This window comes from Callithrix jacchus, chromosome 10 (genome assembly GCF_049354715.1).
Source record: "Callithrix jacchus isolate 240 chromosome 10, calJac240_pri, whole genome shotgun sequence".
NCBI classification, from domain to species: domain Eukaryota; kingdom Metazoa; phylum Chordata; class Mammalia; order Primates; family Cebidae; genus Callithrix; species Callithrix jacchus.
The window spans coordinates 108920788-108941160 of NC_133511.1; the positions used below are offsets into that span (position 1 = coordinate 108920788).

General features: G+C 41.0%; 1 protein-coding gene across 5 annotated transcripts in view; it reads left to right on the forward strand.

Annotated features, from left to right (window-relative positions):
• Positions 1 to 20373, forward strand: part of ALKBH3 (alkB homolog 3, alpha-ketoglutarate dependent dioxygenase) — a 43729-nt gene that overhangs the window by 20877 nt on the left and 2479 nt on the right. For all 5 annotated transcript variants that reach the window (XM_035262394.3, XM_009007969.5, XM_035262392.3 and 2 more), the window contains one exon: positions 2919 to 3128. In XM_035262394.3, coding sequence (XP_035118285.2) covers positions 2919 to 3128 — 210 coding nt within the window. The remainder of the gene's footprint in view (positions 1 to 2918; positions 3129 to 20373) is intronic.

Genomic DNA, 20373 nt, shown 5'->3' on the forward strand with positions numbered 1-20373 from the left:
ACATATACACAGACATATATACATACACATATATACATATATACACACATCACACACACACACACACACACACACATGCAGTGCATATGAAATATTAACTTACAAGATCCCACAATAGGCTGTCTGCAAGCTGAGGAAGAAGGAGAGCCAGTTCGAGTCCCAAAACTGAAGAACTTGGAGTCCAGTGTTTGAGGATAGGAAGCATCCAGCATGGGAGAAAGATTTAGGCTAGGAGGCAAGACCAGTCTCTCCTTTTCACATTTTTCTGCCTGCTTTATATTCATTGGCAGTTGATTAGATTTTGCCCACCAGATTAAGGGTGGATCTGCCTTCCCCAGCCCACTGACTCAAATGTTAATCTCTTTTTGCAATACCCTCACAGACACACCCAGGATCAATAGTTTGTATCCTTCAATCCAGGCAAGTTAACACTCAATATTAACCATCGTAGCCACTTTGAGCCTGACTTCTTCCCATTATTTAGGCTTTTCTGTGAGATCATTGGTAATATTGTTGAATGAGAATTTTTTTTGTTATTGTATAATGAAATGCATCAGCATTTAGAAGATCTGTATAACTTAGTGAACTAATATTTTCCAGATGACCAGTGGTTGATATTACAAAACTATACAAGGTTAAAGATTCATTCAAAGTGCAGGCTGGACCAATGGCTTTATTTATTTTTTATTTAAAGCATTTTTTTTTTTAGAGACACTGGGTCTTACTCTGTTGCCCAGGCTGGAGTGAGCAGAGTGGCTCAATCCTAAATCACAACAGCCTTGAACTCCTGGGCTCAAGTGATCCTCCTGCCTCAGTGTCCTGAGTAGGTGGGACCACAAACATGGGCCACTGTGCCTGGCTAAAATTTTTACAAATATTTTTTGTAGAGAGGGGCATCTTACTTTATTGCCCAGGCTGACAGTGCATTTATATAAAAGAATATGAAAAGTTTGAAATGGTTTCAGATTCCGCGTTGCAACTAACCTTTAAGAAATCAGCATTTGTTGAGTTTTGAAATAATACCAAAGAAGAATATCTAGTTATTTGAAAAGGCTGTAAACTACATACCTGTGTGAAGCCAATTTCTTTCATATACTTCAATAAAAATAACTTATTTTAACAGATTGAATGCAGAAGCAAATATGAGAATCAACTTTCTACTATTAAGTTAGATGTTTAAAAGATTTGCGGCCGGGCGCAGTGGCTCACACCTGTAATCCCAGCACTTTGGGAGGCCGAGGCGGGTGAATCATGAGGTCAAGAGATTGAGACCATCCTGGTAAACATGGTGAAACCCCATCTCTACTAAAAATACAAAAAAATTAGCTGGGCACGGTGGTGCGTGCCTATAATCCCAGCTACTCAGGAGGCTGAGGCAGGAGAATTGCCTGAACCCAGGAGGTGGAGGTTGCGGTGAGCCGAGATAGCACCATTGCACTCCAGCCTGGGTAACAAGAGCCAAACTCCATCTCAAAAAAAAAAAAAGGATTTGCAAAAAACAATGTCACCCTTCTCATCTATTATTTAATTATTTGTATTGGACATTATAGTTATTTTTCATAAAAATATTGAGGTTAACACGTAATCAGTTTGTCATTGCATTTTTTTTTTTGAGAGAGGGTCTCGCTTTATTGCCCGGGCTGGAGTGCAATGGCACGATCTCCACTCACTGCAATCTCTGCCTCCCGGGTTCAAGCAATTTTTCTGCCACAGCCTCCCAAGTAGGTTGTAGGTGGGACTTCAGGTGCACACCACCACGCCCGGCTGATTTTTGTGTTTTTAGTAGATGTGGGGTTTCACCGTATTGGCCAGGACAGGGTTTCACCATATTAGCCAGGCTGGTCTTAAACTCCTGACCTTGTTGATCTGCCCGCCTCAGCCTCCCAAAGTGCTGGTATTATAGGTGTGAGCCACCATGCCCGGCCTTTCATTGCATGTTAAATGATTTAATCAGTTGAAATTTTTTTCAATTTTAATTTTAAATATGGTAAAAGCTGATGGCTGTAACCAATATAAACAAACGTTCTTTGGGCTTCTCAATAATTTCTAATGTAAACTTTGAGAACCATTGTTCTAAAGGAAGCTTTGTAAAGTACTCAAGATTTCTGGGAGAAAAGACAGAATTCCAGCGAGAACCAATATAAGCTATATTGTTTGTCACTTCCAAGTACAATCTAAGGTTAGGGGCATAACTTCTCATGGAATACATGGCAAGAGAGTTCCAAATATGGATTACCTCAGTGAAGCCAGTGCCCAGGAGGCAAGGCCGTGGAATCTGTGAGTCTTCTGTCAAGTTGACGGCTCATGCACTTGTCGGGAGCATATCATGAGTCTCACTCCCTAGAAAAGAACGTTTTTATTCTTCAGGTTATGTTTTCAGGAAGTTAGCCACTCTGGAAATACTAAATGTCTTTTTTAAAAAGCAGTTCTCCCATTCAGGATGAAATAGGAATAGAACGAACAGAGGGCCACCCAGCAGGAAAGTTGTTTCACTCTTCAGGCTTCAGTCTAGGTCCACTGACTACCTAGTGACATGTCAGCTTTGCTGCTCCACTTGCCACCTTAATGATTTACCAAGGTTACTGCTCTGAATATACTGCTACCTGCTTCTTTGCAACGGCCATGGATTTAACATGGAAAGGATGAGATGGGTAGATAGATTCTGGTCCTCAAGACATTGCTGTACTAAATTTAGTACTTTTATAAAGTTCCAGAGATCAACTTGCTTCAAAATAGAAATGATGGGAGGGAATTAAACTACTTTTCTTGCCTTCTGTTTGTTGCATTCCAAGTGGTTTGCTTATTTCATGCTTGGTTATAACTTGGCTGATTTTGTCCTTTCTTCTGTTTTTCCATGCGGCCTCCATGTTGTGTGTGCTGCGACTGTCTCTGCCCTTTTCTTGGTCCGTGGATCGCAGTGGCATCCTGTGCTGCGCACACTGAAGAACCGCATTGAGGAGAACACCGGCCACACCTTCAACTCCTTACTCTGCAATCTCTACCGAAATGAGAAGGACAGCGTGGACTGGCACAGCGATGATGAACCCTCACTAGGGAGGTGCCCCATTATTGCTTCACTCAGCTTTGGTGCCACACGCACATTTGAAATGAGAAAGAAGCCACCACCAGTGAGTATCCTCTTTTTCTTATGCTCTTCCTGCCTCTTATTAGTCTGTGAAAAAAGTAGAACCCCTAAACGCTTCTACTTTCAGATTTAGAGCATGGGAATACACGTTTTGGTGATGAAACATTTTCAAGTGATTGCTTCCATGGTTAACTTTTGACTTCCATAATACTCCTTCATTCATTTATGTATCCAACAAGAATTGGCAGCCTTCTGCTAGGTGCTGGGGGCTCATTTCATTGATGGAAGGGATAGACTCCCTCTCCTCCTGGAGGTACAGTCTGGTTGGGGTAGATGAATATTGCCAGTTTCTCAAATAATTGCAGTCGTGATCAATGCTGTGAAGGATAGTCTGTAGAAGGATGACTCAAGCTAGTGGGAGGCTCAGGAAGAGGAAGGAGGCTAAGCAAGATGCCCCTGAAGAAGCCTTTATTTTAAGTGTTCTTCATGGTAGTATGGCCACTTTTCTGTAAGGGAGCATTACACGTATCTTTGTTTCTTCTTAGCCTTCTCCTGAAATGAAGGTGAATCTGTAACTCTTTCAGAGAAAGGAAACTCAAGCCAGATTATCAGAGGTGGTGCTCTGTCCACATTCAGGTAGAAAGCAGTGATCAGAATATTAACTATAATAACTTCAGTTTCCACCCCAGCTCTTATTTACATAGTGTGACATTTGAGGAATACTAGGGTTATGAATTAAAAAGAAAAATCAGAAGTGAAGCACCTTAGGATGAGAAAGATAGTAACACCAAGCAAAGAGCAAATTATTTTATTTTCAGGGTTTGTATCTCTTTCTAACAAGTATTCCTGATCATTCAGCTTATAACGTTAAACCAGACCCAGTCAGTGTGGAAGGCCAACCAACAGGCTGTTTTTTTTGTTTGTTTTTTTAGAGACAAGAGTCTCACTCTGTTGCCCAGGCTAGAGTGCAGTGGCGCCATCTCGGCTCATTGCAACCTCTGCCGCCCAGGTTCAAGCGATTCTCCTGCCTCACCCTCCCGAGTAGCTGGGATTACAGGCACATGCTAGCATGCCCAGCTAATTTTTGTGTTTTTCGGAGAGATGGGTTTTTGCCATGTTGGCCACGCTGTTCTCAAACTCCTGACCACAGGTGATCCGCCCACCTTGGCCTCCCAAAGTGCTGGGATTACAGGCGTGAGCCATTTTGCCTGACCCAAGCTGTTTTTTGAATAGACCTAAGCCAGACCACATCATTATTAGTCAGTGGTCATGTCTGTTCTTCATCAGATATACTTCAATAAGAATACAGTTAACAGACTGTTTTCCTATTGTGTATTGGGTTTCTAGGCATGGTATTTTTAAAGCATATTGTGTAATTTTGCATATATGCCATTAAGCATCTTTTGTTGGTATAATTTCCATTGATTAGGTTTTCTTATGTTTACATAGAAAGTGTGATTATTGTCAGGGGATTGTTAATTACCAGGGTTTTTGTGAGCGAACTTGCTTCCTAAGTGAACTTGCTCCCTAAGCCTTCAGTTACATTCACAAGCAGCCTTCTCATGTACCAGGGAGTACCACTTAAGAATCAGACAAACCAACTTTTGCTATATTTTTTAGATATGATTATACTTCTGTACATAGGCCTCCACTCAGTTGAATACCAAGTTCACATGTATGAAGAACTCATTCTGCTCTTACAAGACTCCTGTTATATAAATAATAGAGAAACACTGTATGTCTAAGTAAGTTCAGACTCTCTTGTCAAGCCAGATGTATGGGACATCAGCTTGTTGCCAGGAGTGGTCCTGGGACTTGGGGCTGTAGCAGTGAATGAGTAAGATGAAATCATCTGTCTTCTGCTGGAGCTCATCTAGCATGTGCTAGTGCTGTGCCTTAGAGTTATCCTTCTGGCCTCCTGATTGGCAAATAAGCTATGGTATATATAGCCTTTGGTATAATAATGGTTTTTAGTTCTTCACACTTACTTTCCTTATTGCTCAGTATTTAAGTATTCGGTTACTGTTTCTTTACACACACATACATTCATCACCACCACCACTACCACCCTTTTTAAAAATGTGGGCATATTTATAGATTCGGAGCTTAAGAATTCCCTAAGTGTGCTTACTGGATAAATCATTTTACTGTATAAACAGTTTCCAAATATTATGCATTAACAATATTCTGGTGCCCAGAAATACCCCATTTCTTCTCCCCTTCAGACAGCTGAATTTCTTCATTGTCTCATATAGAGATATAATACATGGTGATCAAGAGTAGTACACATCAGTTAGGTTACAGGTAAGCATGTAGCTGGAGAGCATAACTACCACATACAGCGTTGTTTCTGTGGGCAACCATTTGGAACAGCACCTTATTCTGCCGTGACCCATACTGAAGCTTTCTCTTCTCCTCAGCCTTCTTGGAGTCTATGTTGATGAACATGAATGAGAATATAGGCCATGAAGTACTCAGAAGTGGTAAAGTCCACGTAACTGTCTGCCAGTGGCAAGGGAATGTGCACTGTGATGATGGGTAGCTGATTTGATTAAAATACAAATCCAATAAGAAAATTTGCCTGAGATTTTAACAAAGTTGGCTGAGGAAATGGATTTGGGAAGAAATATAAACATGTTGGTACTTCAGGTTATTCACTGTAGTAAGCTTTGGCTTCCGGCCTAGTCTTAAGTATGATTGAATTTGATGCAATTTTTGTCTATCATCTCAATTCTGGCTTTTGTTTAAGATTTGGAAATTGAATGTTAATATATTTGAAATTATAATCACACGAGTAAAAAGTGACTTTTTTCCCCAGGACCTGTAAGTTCCATTTTGTGTAAACAGGATACAAGTTTAAATTTTTGAAAAGATTCCTTCAGGTCTCAGTAACTGTTCCAGAAACCTGGGGCGCTACAAATGTAGCAAACCTCGAAGTGCAGACCCGTTCTTTGAGTTGAGCCTTGTATCTTGGAGTGCATCATCTTTATCTTATAAATAATCCTTTTCCCCAAAGGATTGAAAGGAAGTGATTATTGCAAAATTTTACTTTTCTTTATAAACTCAGGTGATGAGAACATGACTCATGATTCATACAACCCAAGGTAAAAGCACAAACTAAAAAGTACAAACTAGATTAGTCTTCAGTGTGGGATTTGTAGGAGTCTGACTTCCTGTAACTCTTAGGGACCTATCTCGGTGTGCTACTACAGATTGTAATTTTCATGTCTGTCGCTGAGACCTTCAGGGTGTATTAGAGGTTGTGGGAGGGAATCTTTCAAACTCCTGTTAGCTTTGACCCATCGGAGGAGAAGTTAATGCCTATTTGATTTGAGTCACAGTTTCTCATCTGAGGCGGACATGGGAGTCATGAGATTTCCTGCACTTTGTTCAAGTATGTGGTTTTGAGACAGAAAAGCATTTGTTTTGGGCCACTTTCAAGGAGAAATAGTCTTGATTTTTAAAAAATTCAAACTCCTCCACCCTTGCAGCAGCAGCTGTTTGTTTTGCAGTCTGGCACCCTGAGCAGATCTCCGTTAACTGCTGATCCACTGAAAGCTGCCCCAGTTCCACACACTGTATCCTAACAATTTCTCCCTGTGCTGAGATGGTAAGGAGATCTTTGTTTCGTAAGCACCAGTGCCCTCTGATTCATGCATCAGCTCAGTCAGCTTCATGTATACCTCATCCCTGGGATTAAATATTTCCCTCCTCTGAGGTGCCGGTTCTTTTTTCACGGTCCTAGAGTCTAAGTCTGCCAACTGCTGCTCATTCATTTTGCTTTTAGAGTAAATTACCCTTTCCTTTAATGATATTACTGTCATTACTCAGGGACAGAGTAGACTTATTTGAGCTTGCTTTTACATTCATTCTGATTCCTTTTTTTGTTTAGTTCAAATTGAAGACTAAGTGAAGAGCATCTTATCAATATTCTGGCCGGTGTCAGGCTATATTGTCTTAAGACTGTCATAAATCTTATCAAATATACTTCAGTAGACCTTCTTTTCTTCTATCAGGCTGGTTTTATTAAAGGTTTTCTATTCTTCTTGTCCCAAACCCAGTTGTACTTTTCAAACTACATTGTGTTCCTGTTTGCAAAGATTAGTCTGGTTCTTTTCCCAGCTAGTTTTAATTCTATCCTGAAAAAAACAAGCTGGAAAAGGAACTACAAAAGCCATTTGGCAGGCTGCTATTTCTCTGTCGGTTACCATGGAAACAGTGATGGCTGGGGGGGTGTTATTAGATAATAGCAGGAAGTTTGTGATGCACTGGAGGTTTAGATGCCAAAAGCCTTATTTTTCTAGCAAATTACCTCTGGATAAACTGTATCCTTCATCAGCTGAATTCTGCAAATGTGAGGGGCTCCTATTCACCGCAAGGTGATCGAGCTGTGGCAGGTTGAGCCCTCTAACCAGTCCTCTGTAGCCCTCGTGAATGCTGTTTGTATTGCCAGAAGAGACGGTTGTGAAAGCAAGTCTAACAGTAGAGACTATGAGAGATCCAAGTGAACTGGATGTGCTTCTCTTGCCAATTGGTTGTGGGTTTTTTGTACACTACTGGGAAGAGTAGAGTATAGAAAGGTCAGTCAAATCATAAATATTGATTTTTTTGTAAGATTTGAGAAAAAATAAAGATACTTGAATCCAAAATAATGTGATACTAAATAGCTTAACTTTGGAAATTAGATAAGCTGGTACTATGCAGGATTTTATAGAGTGGAAACAGTCTCCACCTTAGTAGCCCCACTGCTGCTATTCCAGTCATCTATCGTTCCTATTAATCCATCTGCCAATTATAGCACCTACTCTTAAGAGATGACAAGAGATACTTGAGACTGGGCATGATTGCTGTCACCTGTGATCCCAGTACTTTGGGAGGCCAAGGTGGGAGGATCACTTGAGCTCAGGAGTTTGAGACTAGCCTGGGTAACATAGTGAGACTCTGTCTCTTTTTTTTTTTTAAAGTAAACAAAATAAATATAAGTAAATAGTAAGTAATCGAAATATTTGAAATAAATTGTTGATAGCCATGATCATTTAAAAACACATTCTAATAAAATTTTCAAAATTGGTTGTATTTCCAGTTTCTGTCCCTGATGTTGGCAAAAAGCACTCAACTGCTTCATTTATCCTTATTCCTTTTTTTGTAAATGGGAATAATAATGGGTAGCTACTTCATGGAAGTGATCAACAAGTTGTTCCATGAAAGTTTCTGTAGTAATCAGTGAATTTTTAAGCTTTTGTAAATGGTTGATGCTGTGGTGACTTTTCAGATATGGAAACTGAAAAAGGAAATAGCAGTGAAACTGAACTCCAAGGTGCCCTTGGTCTGCGAAATGGCATTCATTGAAAGAGTATAGGGCTGGACGCCGTGGCTCAAGCCTGTAATCCCAGCACTTTGGGAGGCTGAGGCGGGTGGATCACGAGGTCAAGAGATCGAGACCATCCTGGTCAACATGGTGAAACCCCGTCTCTACTAAAAATACAAAAAATTAGCTATGCATGGTGGTGCGTGCCTGTAATCCCAGCTACTCAGGAGACTGAGGCAGGAGAATTGCCTGAACCCAGGAGGCGGAGGTTGCGGTGAGCCGAGATCGCGCCATTGCACTCCAGCCTGGGTAACAAGAGCGAAACTCCGTCTCAAAAAAAAAAAAAAAAAAAGAAAGAGTATAGGGAAGCCTCAGGGAGGGAAAGCAGGCTGTGGATCAGAAATGGTGGTTGAGTTTTTGAGCTCCCATCTCTAGTGCCATTTAATGATTTGGAGAATGTGAGGGTAAGTGGATAAGAGAGAGAAAGAGAGAGAGAGACAGAGAGAGAGAGAGCGCATGCGCGTGTTTGCGCGCACATGGATATGTGTGTGTTTAAGCAGATAAAGAAAGGTAGTCCTGGTAGGACTTGAGTTATCTTCAGACTCGAGATCCTTTAGGAGTTGGAGTCCTCATTTGCTTCCTTGGGTCCTTGTCTCAGGCTAGAATCCATGCCTGGACTCCCACTAGGAATAATTGATTTTTGCAACAAGCCTCCCAGCTTTGTATTACTAGTGACAGCACTTTTAGTTTTAGGAGGACAAACTAGTGTTTCCTCATTAAACTAAGTGATTCAGTATCGTTTCTGTGTGTACCATGATTTCGGCCTGCAACCCTGACTTTTTTAAACCTTGCCCCAGTGGTAGAGGTTTTTTTTTTCCTCCTTGCCATACTCTTAAGGACTATTCCTAAGCCTGGTGATTTTTTTTCAATTCACAGGTCACATTTTCAGGGAGGATAGCTGCCTCACTGAGGCAGAAAAGACCAAAGCGTGTTTGAGTAAGGGAAAGGAGTCTGCCCTGAAGCAGAGTGAGCCAGCTTGAGGAGTGTCCCAGGTGGTGAGACTGGGGGACTGGGCAGGCACCAGGGCACACAGAGACTCATGAGCTTCAGGAAGGAGCAGATTTTGTTTTATGTCCATCAGGAAGCCAGTGAGGTGTATTAAGCAGAAGAGTGACACGGTCTGATTGGCAATTTTAAAAGGTCACTATTGCTACTGCATGGAGCCTGGACTAGAAGAAACAAGGAGGCCATTTAGGACATTGTTAGATTTTGTATATACCTTGAGACCAAGGTAGAGAAGAGAAAAAGGGACAATTTAATGTCATGAGCTAAGAGGAACAGAGATTTTTATTCTCTGCTGCAGAATAATGGTCTGAAAGTGTTATTGAGGAGTAAAGAGAATACCCTGTCACCTGGCTCTGTGAGCCACTGGCTTCAGAGGCGTGATCTCCTTCCACATGAGAGGGTGTCAGGGAATTTGCAGTCTTCCAGAGATAGCCAGGTTTCAATTAGGATGAGGAAGCAGAGGGAACCTTCAGAGCTCATTGAGGTTTAAGGGATAGTTGAGTTTGCTCATCTTTGAATGGGAATTCCAAAGGACACAATGGAAGGGTACAGGAGGGAAAGAGTGCTGGGGGGCTGTGTCTGATCAGATTATGTCCAGGAACAGTTTGGGAGTGAGTGTTCTGGTTAACAGATGGCTGGAGAGGCTTGCACTTCTGCCAGTGACTGGGCTCAGCTGGAGATCAGGTATGGCGGAATGTGTTCTCATATGCTTTCAGAGGATGAAGGGCATTTGTTTCTGGTGCTGCGACCTGATGTGGAAGCTCTTTCAAAATAGCAGTTCTTTTAAGTGGGATTTTTTTGGAAATTTTATATTACCCAGAATGGAATCTCCATCACATGAACTCTCCTGATTTCACATGCACATTCAGTGTAGCTGGAACAGCTTCAACAGTGAGTGTAAAGCCAGGTTTGTTTTTGTTCAAACTCAGTAACTTGTCACCTCCACCCTACCCCACTACTATTGCGACAATAAGTCTGAACACTAAACGCTGTCAGCAGGTATTTCGTTCTAAATTTCATTTACTTTTCGATGTTTGCGTTCCAGAAGGAAAGGCAGAAGTCAGCATGGTAGTTCGGGCTACAGTGCTGTGCTTTTGATGCCTGCAGAGAAAGCCTCTTTTGCAGCCAACAATTGCCCAGGCCTCCCACAATCTTTTTTTTTTTTTTAAATATATGTATATTTTATTGTATTTTAGGTTCTGGAGTACATGTGCAGAACATGCAGGATTCTTGCATAGATACATACATGGCAATGTGGTTTGCTGTCTCCATCCCCATCACCTATATCTGGCATTTCTCCCCATGTTATCCGTCCGCAACTCCCCACCCTCCACTGTCCCTCCCCTAGTCCCCACAACAGACCTCAGTGTGTGATGCTCCCCTCCCTGTGTCCATGTGTTCTCATTGTTCAACACCTGCCTATGAGTGAGAACATGCGGTGTTTGATTTTCTGTTCTTGTGTCAATTTGCTGAGAATGATGGTTTCCAGGTTCATCCATGTCCCTACAAAAGACACAAACTCATCGTTTTTTATGGCTGCATAGTATTCCATGGTGTATATGTTAGTGTGAGACATTGGTGAGGTCCCATTTCATTGAGCTTTTAATATCACTGGGTGTGCCTGGTATAGAACAATTGATCGCACCAGTCCTTTCTGCTTACCCTTCTCATTTGCCTCTCCAGAACCTTCCAAGCCAAATAAATGCCAACAATCAGGAAAGAGTTTTAGAAAAACTCAAAGATTTTTATGTGACAAGTGAATTTAAAACTGTTTTGAACCAATAACCTCAGTGACTTAAAATCTGTGTTTTTCTAGCTGGCTTCTTACTTTAGCAGATCTTATTTCAGAAACAGCTTCTGTTTTTAAAGTAATGTATTTCAGATCGATGCTAGGATGTCATCATTGAAAGTGTGGTTTGAGTCAGCAGAAGAACTCTGCAAAGATGACTTTGTAGGGCCCCAGCTTTACTCTGTCTTCTCATTTCTGTAATTAATATGTTATGTTTATGTCAGATTTTAAAAATATTTTACCACTGTAACTAAAGGTCCAGCTGTGTTCTTGTATCAGCACTGGAGGAACGATTTTGCAGTCCAACTCTAGCTGCTAGCTTAGATAATCCAGGAAACAGTCTAGAACCCAGCTGGGTTCTCAAGGGCAAGGCAACACCACAATTTGGGAAAACAAGCTGAAAAGAAATGATAAAGAAAAAAAGAGGACATTAGTGACATAGCCATAAGTTGAGTGATAGGGCAAATACATGGACATGTGGCTCTCAGCAGGCAAGTAGCTGTAACACGGGCTAGTGTTTAGTTTTCGAATATCGTTTCAGTCTGCAGAAAATGCTGTGAGTATCATGGTCAAGCAACTCCACCTTCTGTCTGACCCTTGGACCAGTGGGCTAGAGAAATCTCTTTGTTACTATCGAGAAGAAATGTTTTGCTTCACCCTGCAGATATGCTGACATCTTGGGCTTTTTCTTGTTTTCGAAGCAGATTCAGGAATGAGTTTTCTGCATCTGGAGTCTCCCCTTTCTCAAAGTTTAACTCGTTCTTTACACACCTGCTCTTTAGCTCCATCCCACCACTTGGCTGAAATTATTCTCATACCATTGACCTCAAATCAGGTCCGCTGGCCTGTCCTCAGTCATCCTCTCTTGCCATTGTCATGTTGGTTACCAGGATGCATTACTTCTGTGTGTGCAGCTTGCCCTTCTATTATCTGAGTTTTCATCCTCTGAAATACTGTCTTGTTTTAGAATTCCCAGACTTTTCTCATCACTATTTTTGTGCCTCCTTAAAGGCTGCTTTTTTCCCCAATCCACCCCTTAAATATAGAGGTTCAAGATTATCTTTGATTCTGTTATTGTTCTCCACATTATTTTTTAGGAGGTTATGAACTGGCAGTAGATGTAAATACAATGTGGGCAAGGTCCCTTTCTGTCTTATTTGTCATTATGTTCCTAACATTTAGTGCTATGCTTGTTGATTGAATAAACAAATAAATAGGATCTCATTAGTTCTTATGGCTTTAACCATTCCTTCTTTGGTGGGGTGACTTCTGCGTCTCCTATCTCCAGCTTTAGCTTTTATTTTTTTTTTTTTGAGATGGAGTCTTGCTCTGTTGCCAAGGCTGGAGTGAAGTGGTGTGATCTCGGCTCACTGCAGCCTCCTCCAAGATTCAAGTGATTCTTCTGCCTCAGCCTCCCAAGTAGCTAGAACTACAGGCACACACCACCACACCTGGCTAATTTTTGTATTTTTAGTAGAGACAGGATTTCACCATATTAGCCAGGCTGGTCTTGAACTTCTGACCTCGTGATCCACCCGCTTCGGCCTCCCAAAGGGCTGGGATTACAGACAGGAGCTGCCGTGCCTGGCCTACCTTTGACTTTCATTTGAAGTTCCAGTCATCACTTTTGCATGTTCACGAGACATTTCCTCTTAATAACAGCACATGTGGCTTCTACCCTGCAATGACAAAATCAGATTTATTTTGTTCTCTCAGAAAAACTCCACACTTGCTGGTAAGTTCATTTATGTTCATGTTAACCTGACCATTCTCTTGGTTAGGTTAGCACCATACGTTATTTTCTGCTCTTCCTTGTTCCCTTGTTTCTCATATATTATCAAGTCCCAAGTCATCTGAATTTTTCTCAAACTAGCTAAAGCACTCACCTCTCTTACAACCACCATCTTTATCTCAAGCACTTTTAACCCCGAGCCTAAAGTACTAAAATGACTGGTTTTTCACCCTGAGGTCCCCAATTCCAATCTTTACTCACTCTCTTCTGTCCATTACCCAGATGTCAGGTATTATTTCTAGGAACAGTTCTTTCCTGCCTCTCTTTTTCTCTCTCTTCTCTCATTCTCCCCTCCCCACATATTAATTAAATCCCCACTGTGTGTCAGGTGTTATACTATGCTCAGCTCTGGGAATATAGTAGTAAATGTGACAAATACAGTCCCTGTCCTCATGGGGGTTACGGGAGCTAGACTGTAATCAAATAAACAGAAATAGTTACAACTCATGGTTAGAACTCCAAATTTTTATTTTAGAAGATTGCTCTGGCTGCTGTGTGAAGAATAATTTGGGAAGAGGCAGGAGTAAGAGACTAAATAAAAGAGGAGGTGTTTGTAGTCATCGCAGTGGAAGACTGCTAGCTTGGACTAAAGTGGCATTGGGGATGAAGAGAAGTTAATGGATTTGAGGTATGTTTTGGAGGAAGAATCGACAGAGGTTGCCGATAATATGTTAGATTCGAGGGTAAGGATCCAGAATGACTTCCAGGTGTCTGACTTGAGCAGCGGTGAGTGGAGTTGCTGTTTACTCAGGTGGAAGAGAAGCAGGGATTTCTGCATTTGATTGTGTCCTTGCTTGAGGAGTTCCTTCTTCTACAGGCAACATTTGAGATGCTTGAGGCTTCCAAATATAAAGCAGGCAATCGACTGTGTAAGTCTGGAGTTCAGACAACAGGCCTGGCTGAAGATGTCATTTGGGAATTTTGGAATAACCACAATAGTAAAACGCTAATAGTAACAAGTGTATACTGCCGACTGTGCCTGACTCTATACTAACTTCTTTACGTTGAATTCTCTGATAATTCTATATAGTTGATGCCATTATTATTTCCACTGTACAGATTACGTGGCTGAGACTCCAGTGTTAAATGACTTGACTTAGACAACTATTTGTTGAATGTTGAATCAAATTAAAACTAATGTATAGAGCATATGTAAGACTGTGGAATTGTACATTGTCATTCAGAGAAAGAGAATAAAGAAGGGAGCATAAAGACTGCTTTAATCACTTTGTTTTCCACCTCAAAAATCTTGATTTGCTTCTATTGGAACAAAGGATGGAACAGAAACTCCTTAGCCAGATTGTCAGATCCACACATGCTCCATGCCCAGAGAGATCTGCGGCCTCTCACTGCTCCCTATGTGGTTGCTCCATTCTACTAAGTTACTCTTTGCTCTCCCTTAGGCTTACTCTCCACCTTCTTCACTTAAGAGGGCTCCCTATAGTGTGAAGCCTTTCCTGATGCCTCCAGTGCAGAAATGAATAGTAGTTACTGTGTGCCAGGTGCTTCCTGTGAACCTGGAAAATGAGAAACAGGTAGCAGGCTTCCACCTTGTCCTTTCTGCTCATCTGTGCTTTGTTTTTATAAGTATCTTCTTAGTAAAAAGATGGAGGTTTTCTATTTAGCTCATCTAAGGAATCAGAGATGATGTGGAAAACCAAATGCCTCACTGTTATGTGAATCAGTAATTTGGAAGCATATTTGCTTTGAATGACTTTTTCTGGTGGATTTGGGGGTGAGATGAAGAATGTGATAATTTTTTTTAACTCGTGGCATTTATTTTTTAAAATCTTACTGAAAATATTAAACAATACAATTTCAGATTACAAAAAAAATTAGTGCAATAAAACGGTTGAGGTGTATTTCCGTTGCCCTTCCCTTCCTTATCAGGAAAGTACATTGTCCACTGAGAGACAGGATGGCTGGCCTCCCAGCTCTACACAGAGCACAGGCCCACAGGCTCTCCTGAGCCTTGGTTAATACATAGCACAGGCTGTGTTTTCTAAAAAGCTGTAGCAACACTTGTAAGTCAACCATGTTCAAATCACATATTTGCATATTGGTCAATTCTTTATGATAGACATAAATACAGTAAATAATTTCCAGTTGCTGTTACATTTAAAAAAAAAAACAAGTACAGGGGACAAACTTGGTCATTGTACACAAATATCCCTCGTGTATGGACAGCTTCAGGTATAATTTTTTTTGAAACTTTTAGCTTAGGGTATGTGTGCAGGCTTGTCATACAGGTAACTTGTGTGCCATAGGGGTTTGGTGTACAGATTATTTCGTCACCCAGGTAATAAGCATAGTACCTGATAGGTACTTTTTCCATCCTCACCCTCCAGCCTCAGTCATTCAGGTATCATTTTAATTTGAAAGACCTACATACACTATTATTTAAGTGATAGTGGCCCCTAAGATTTATTCAAATTACTATAAAATAATACAGTAAGCAAATCTGCTGTAATTTAAATCTCTGCCCATTGCTTGAAACCTTAGAGGAACCTATGGTACAATCAGTTGCCAACTAAAAGCAATTGTACTTGTATTTGATATTTTCCCACAGTTTCTACCTCTAGATTTAATTCAGTAAAGGAAGATGATATTTGAAGATGATGTAGCACTTGTGTCCTGAGCTTCTATCAGGAACTACGGCATGGAATGGCAAAGGGGATGCGAGAGCACATCAGATGACAGCTGGTCTTAGACGCTTATAAGTCAGCTAAGGTGACTGACAGGGGAATCAAAGAAGCCAGCCATGTCATGGACCCATCAGCAGCAGAGCTGGGCAGCCCTGGAGCTGAATCTGCGCCTCAGACTTGTTTAAATTGCCCGGTATTTTCAAAGACACTGAATTAGTTGTCAAAATTTATAACTCAGGAAATTTCACATAAAAATCCCACGTATCAGCTTCCCCAGAAAACCCCGAAGAGGGGGCAACATGGGGGGAACAGTGATCTGGAACGGCTTATTGGCAGAGCAGCCACCACCTGTCTGCAGGCCCCTGGTTCTGCATGGTTTCCTCCTGTCCCTGTGGTGCACCCAGTCCACACCTCTCACCTAGGCTACTTGCTGGTATTTGTGACCCCTACAGTATAGTCCAGGTGCCATATAATTAGGACAGGAAATATTAGGATTTCAGAAGGAATAGAGCTGACTTTGGAGAGCAGGGTATAGTGGAAAGAATAGGGCTTTAGAGCCAGGCCAATCTATACTCAAATGCTAGCATTCCCTCCTGCTAGCCTTTTGCCTTAGAAAAGTATTTTCCCTTCTGCTCCCTTTGCTTATGATAAAATGGATAATATCACCTCCCTTGCCTCCCTGGCAAGGCTGTAGTGAGGATGAGCAATAACAGATACAGTGCCTAATGTGCCTGACACCTGGGCATACGCCATGGTTGATCTTGTGGAAAAAGTTTAGCAGGAGGCTTTGGTTTAAGTACCTGGAAACTGTTATAGAAAGAAGCAGGGAATAAAAACAAAAAGAAACCACCACCAAAAAACCAAACTCCCTATAAATTAAAGAGTTAAGTCTAAAAAATGTAAACTCTTAAAAAAAAAAAGGAAATGCAGTTGTATATTTAACTTTCCTCAGGATGGGAAAAGACTTTCTAAGCATAAAAATCATGAAGGAGAGCCAAAGAAAGGTCGGTAGAGTTGACTCTAAAAGTTTTGAACTATTCTGTGTTAAATATCATAAGTACAGCTAAAAGGCAAATAGCAAATGAGAAAATCATTTGCAAAAAGTATGACAAACCAAAGGGTAAATGTCTTACTATCTATGTCTATGGTCATAGATCAATAAGAAAGCAGCATAAACACCCCCGTAGAACAATGGACAAAGGACATGAACAGAGTGTGTTCACAACAGAAGAAACAAAATAGCAAACAGAATGTAAAAAAGTTGAACTTGAGCTGGATGTGGCGGCTCATGCCTGTAATCCCAGCACTTTGAGAGGCTGAGGTAGGTGGACCACTTGAGCCCAGGAGTTCAAGCCCAGCCTGGGAAACATGGTGAAACCCTGTCTCTCCTAAAAATACAAAAAAATTACCCAGCAATGGTCGTGCACACCTGTAATCCCAGCTACTCAGGAGGCTGAGGCAGGAGAATTGCTCGAACCCAGGAGGTGGAGGTTGCAGTGAGCTGAGATCACACCACTGCACTCCAGCCTGGGTGACAGAGTGATACTCTATCTCCAAAAAAAAAAAAAAAAATTTGGGTCGTAATCCAAGATCTCTTAAGTTTGAATGAGTTGTCATTTCTACCCTAATTTTATTTTCGTTATTGTCAGTTGGTAATGTTGAGCCAGAAGATAGATACTATCATATTTCCTGATGCGATTATAGATTGCTGCAGCCTTCTCAAGAAAGCAGTTTAGCATAAATCAGGTGCCCTAAAGTCCATACACTTGGCTCCAGTAATTCCATTTTTAAGAATATATGCTAGAAATATATGCAGAAATGTTTTGCCCCAAAATCTACTGACAGCAGCTTTTTGTTTATTTAACCTCTTAAAAAAAAATACTGGTGTGTGAAAATCTGAATCTCCAACCATGTGTTCCTTACTGCTCCATCCTTAGCACTGGCATAATGCCTGATATGTATGGTGGTCAAAAAGTATTTGTGAGTTTAAAGGAAGTATACGTTCATACAAATGAATATTGTAGAACCTTTTTTTTTCTTTTTTTTTTGAGACAGAGTCTGGCTCTGTCACCAGGCCAGAGTGCAGTGACGGGATCTCAGCTCACTGCAACCTCCACCTCCTGGGTTCAAGCGATTCTCCTGCCTCAGCCTTTCAAGTAGCTACAGGTGCATGCCACCACACCCAGCTAATTTTTAATTTTTGTATTTTTAGTAGAGATGGGTTTCACTATGTTGGCCAGGATGGTTTCGATCTCTTGACCTCTTGATTTGCCCGCCTCAGCCTCCCAAAGTGCTGGGATTACAGGTGTGAGCCACTGCACCTGGCCACAACTGTATTTTTGAAATGTATACTTAAAGATAGAGAAAAATGCTCAATAAAATATTACAGATGGAGCGTACACGATTGTATATCTGGAATACTTTGTGTGTACGTCGGGTAAACTCTGGATGGTAGGGTCATAGGTGATTTTCTGCATTTTCTGTGTCCTCTTCCTCAGTCATTCAGTACATACTTATTGATATGTGTGATAGGCACTGAGAATGTTTCTTAACAGGAAGACCAATAAACTTTCCCTCATGGAGTTTATAAGAGCAGAGGTTGAATAAGTAATTACAATTGCATAATTTATTTTAGTAAACTTATGTTACTTTTTATAATCTAGAAAGAAAAGCTGATGATTTTAAAGCATTGGTGATTGTTTATAATTTCTAAGGCATTCTCATAGGACAAGAAAGGGGTAATTATAAGAAAAATCCAAATCTCATACAGTGTGAATTACCTTTCCAATGAAAAGAAAAATGTTTAGGTTTCCCATCTGTTGGATGGTTAAAAATGACATAACAGTAAATACACCCAGATTTTTTCAGCCTAAATAGTGTTTTCTTAAAGGAAACTGCATAGGATAATATCTCGGTGAGGTGGAGGTAAGAGTTGTCGGAAGCCTTAGGAAAGTGTAATTAAGCATTCAAATGAACTGGCTGTGGTTGGAGAAATGGGAATGTGATCAACATTAATATAAAAATATATGTTTTTCGCTCTTTCCGTGTATTTGTAGGGTTTCAGGTATTTGGAAAACTGAGAACACTAATAACAAAACCCACTCTGTAGCTTGAGTGTGACCCTAAAAACTTCTTTTAACCAGGATGCAGGATGGAAAATTTTACCCTTAGCCCTGGTTTTTGGAGGTGTGTTTTGTTTTGTTTTGAAGAAAGCCCTGAGTAAATCAAAAGGGCTACAGAGATGTGTTTGGGTAACTTAACCATGCTTAATGACTAAGAAGGTGCTCCTCTAAACAGTCTGACCTATGTTTCCACTGTTGCTTATCCATTTATCAACTGGAGCATTTATGCACAGCTATGTGAGCTCCTCTGGCCTTTCATCTGGCTCCTAGATGGAAAAAGTCTCCGTGCATCTTGGTTCAGTGGAAGGGTGGCCCTATGATCTGGCCACTCTGACCTCAAGAGAAGGAATCATTTGTGAGCTCTGTGTTGCATTAGTAGGATCCCTTGCCCTCTTTCCTGTCTGCCTCCTTCTGCAAATTAGGAATTTATCTTCTGAGTCAGAGATCTTGAAGGAATAAATAGGAAGCAGCGAAGAATGATATCACCTCTCGCAGAGGGGACCCTATGTATTGCTGTCTCCTTTGTGGACCGGTTCCAGTGGCTCCCTCCCAAATGAAGGCTCACCCTTTTCTGCTTTTTGGTATGACCAATGCTTATGTTGAATATTACGTGTTCAAAACCAACCTGAGGCTCTGATTTGAAAAGTTCAGATCTCAGGAACTGTGTGTGAAATGTGATCACTGAACATCACTTTCCATCAGTGCTGATGTTTCTCTCTTGCATTTTGGAATTCTCTTTCATTTGTGAGGTGCATTCCTGCTTCATGTTTCCAGATAGAACTACAGTATTCATCTATTCTCTTCCATTGGTCTAGCACCCGCTTCTCCTCAACAGTGTTTTTAACGTTCTAAGAGATCTTCATCTCTGAATTGCCTGTGTGTTGTGGTTAAGTGTCTTTCCTTTCTACTTTATTTTATTCTCCTGTCTTAGTGTCTGTAGTTGATGTGTAGATAAGGCCCATGTTGTACTCCCTGATTATGTAGCGGGTAGCAGAAATTCTTCTGCTTCTAGTTGTGTTGAACCTTGTAGCTGACTCTACAGCCTAAATTACGGAGCCTTGCACTCTGTAATCTCATGGACAGTGCACTCCTGCCAGATACCTTTTCTCTAGCAGGACATGTGTCTTCTTTGTCTGGCACTTTTTTTTTTTCCAGAGAGCGGCCTTTTGCTTTTCTGAGATGGAGCTGGGCTGCCCTGAGGGCAGGGTCACCTTCCCACTGCTTTCTGGTTGTCTGAAGGGTCAAAGGTAAATGTTTTGGTACCCACTTATTACTGGAAGAGAAAACGTGGCAGACACAATTAAAATCAATCACTGAAACCAAAAGTTATTTTAAACATTGCTTCTATCTTCTGTCTATAACAATTATGACTATGCTTGACAAAGTTACTGCCAAAAATTGGGGCCTGGAACTTAGATTGTTTATGCAAGTTCATTATTGTTTTGATTTTGATTTCCCTAGGGGAAATCTTTGTAAACAGTTAAGTTCTCAGAGGAACCCATACAATGATAAACATAAACACAGTTTGTAACTGAAATCAATCCTGCAGTAACCCAAATACAACCCC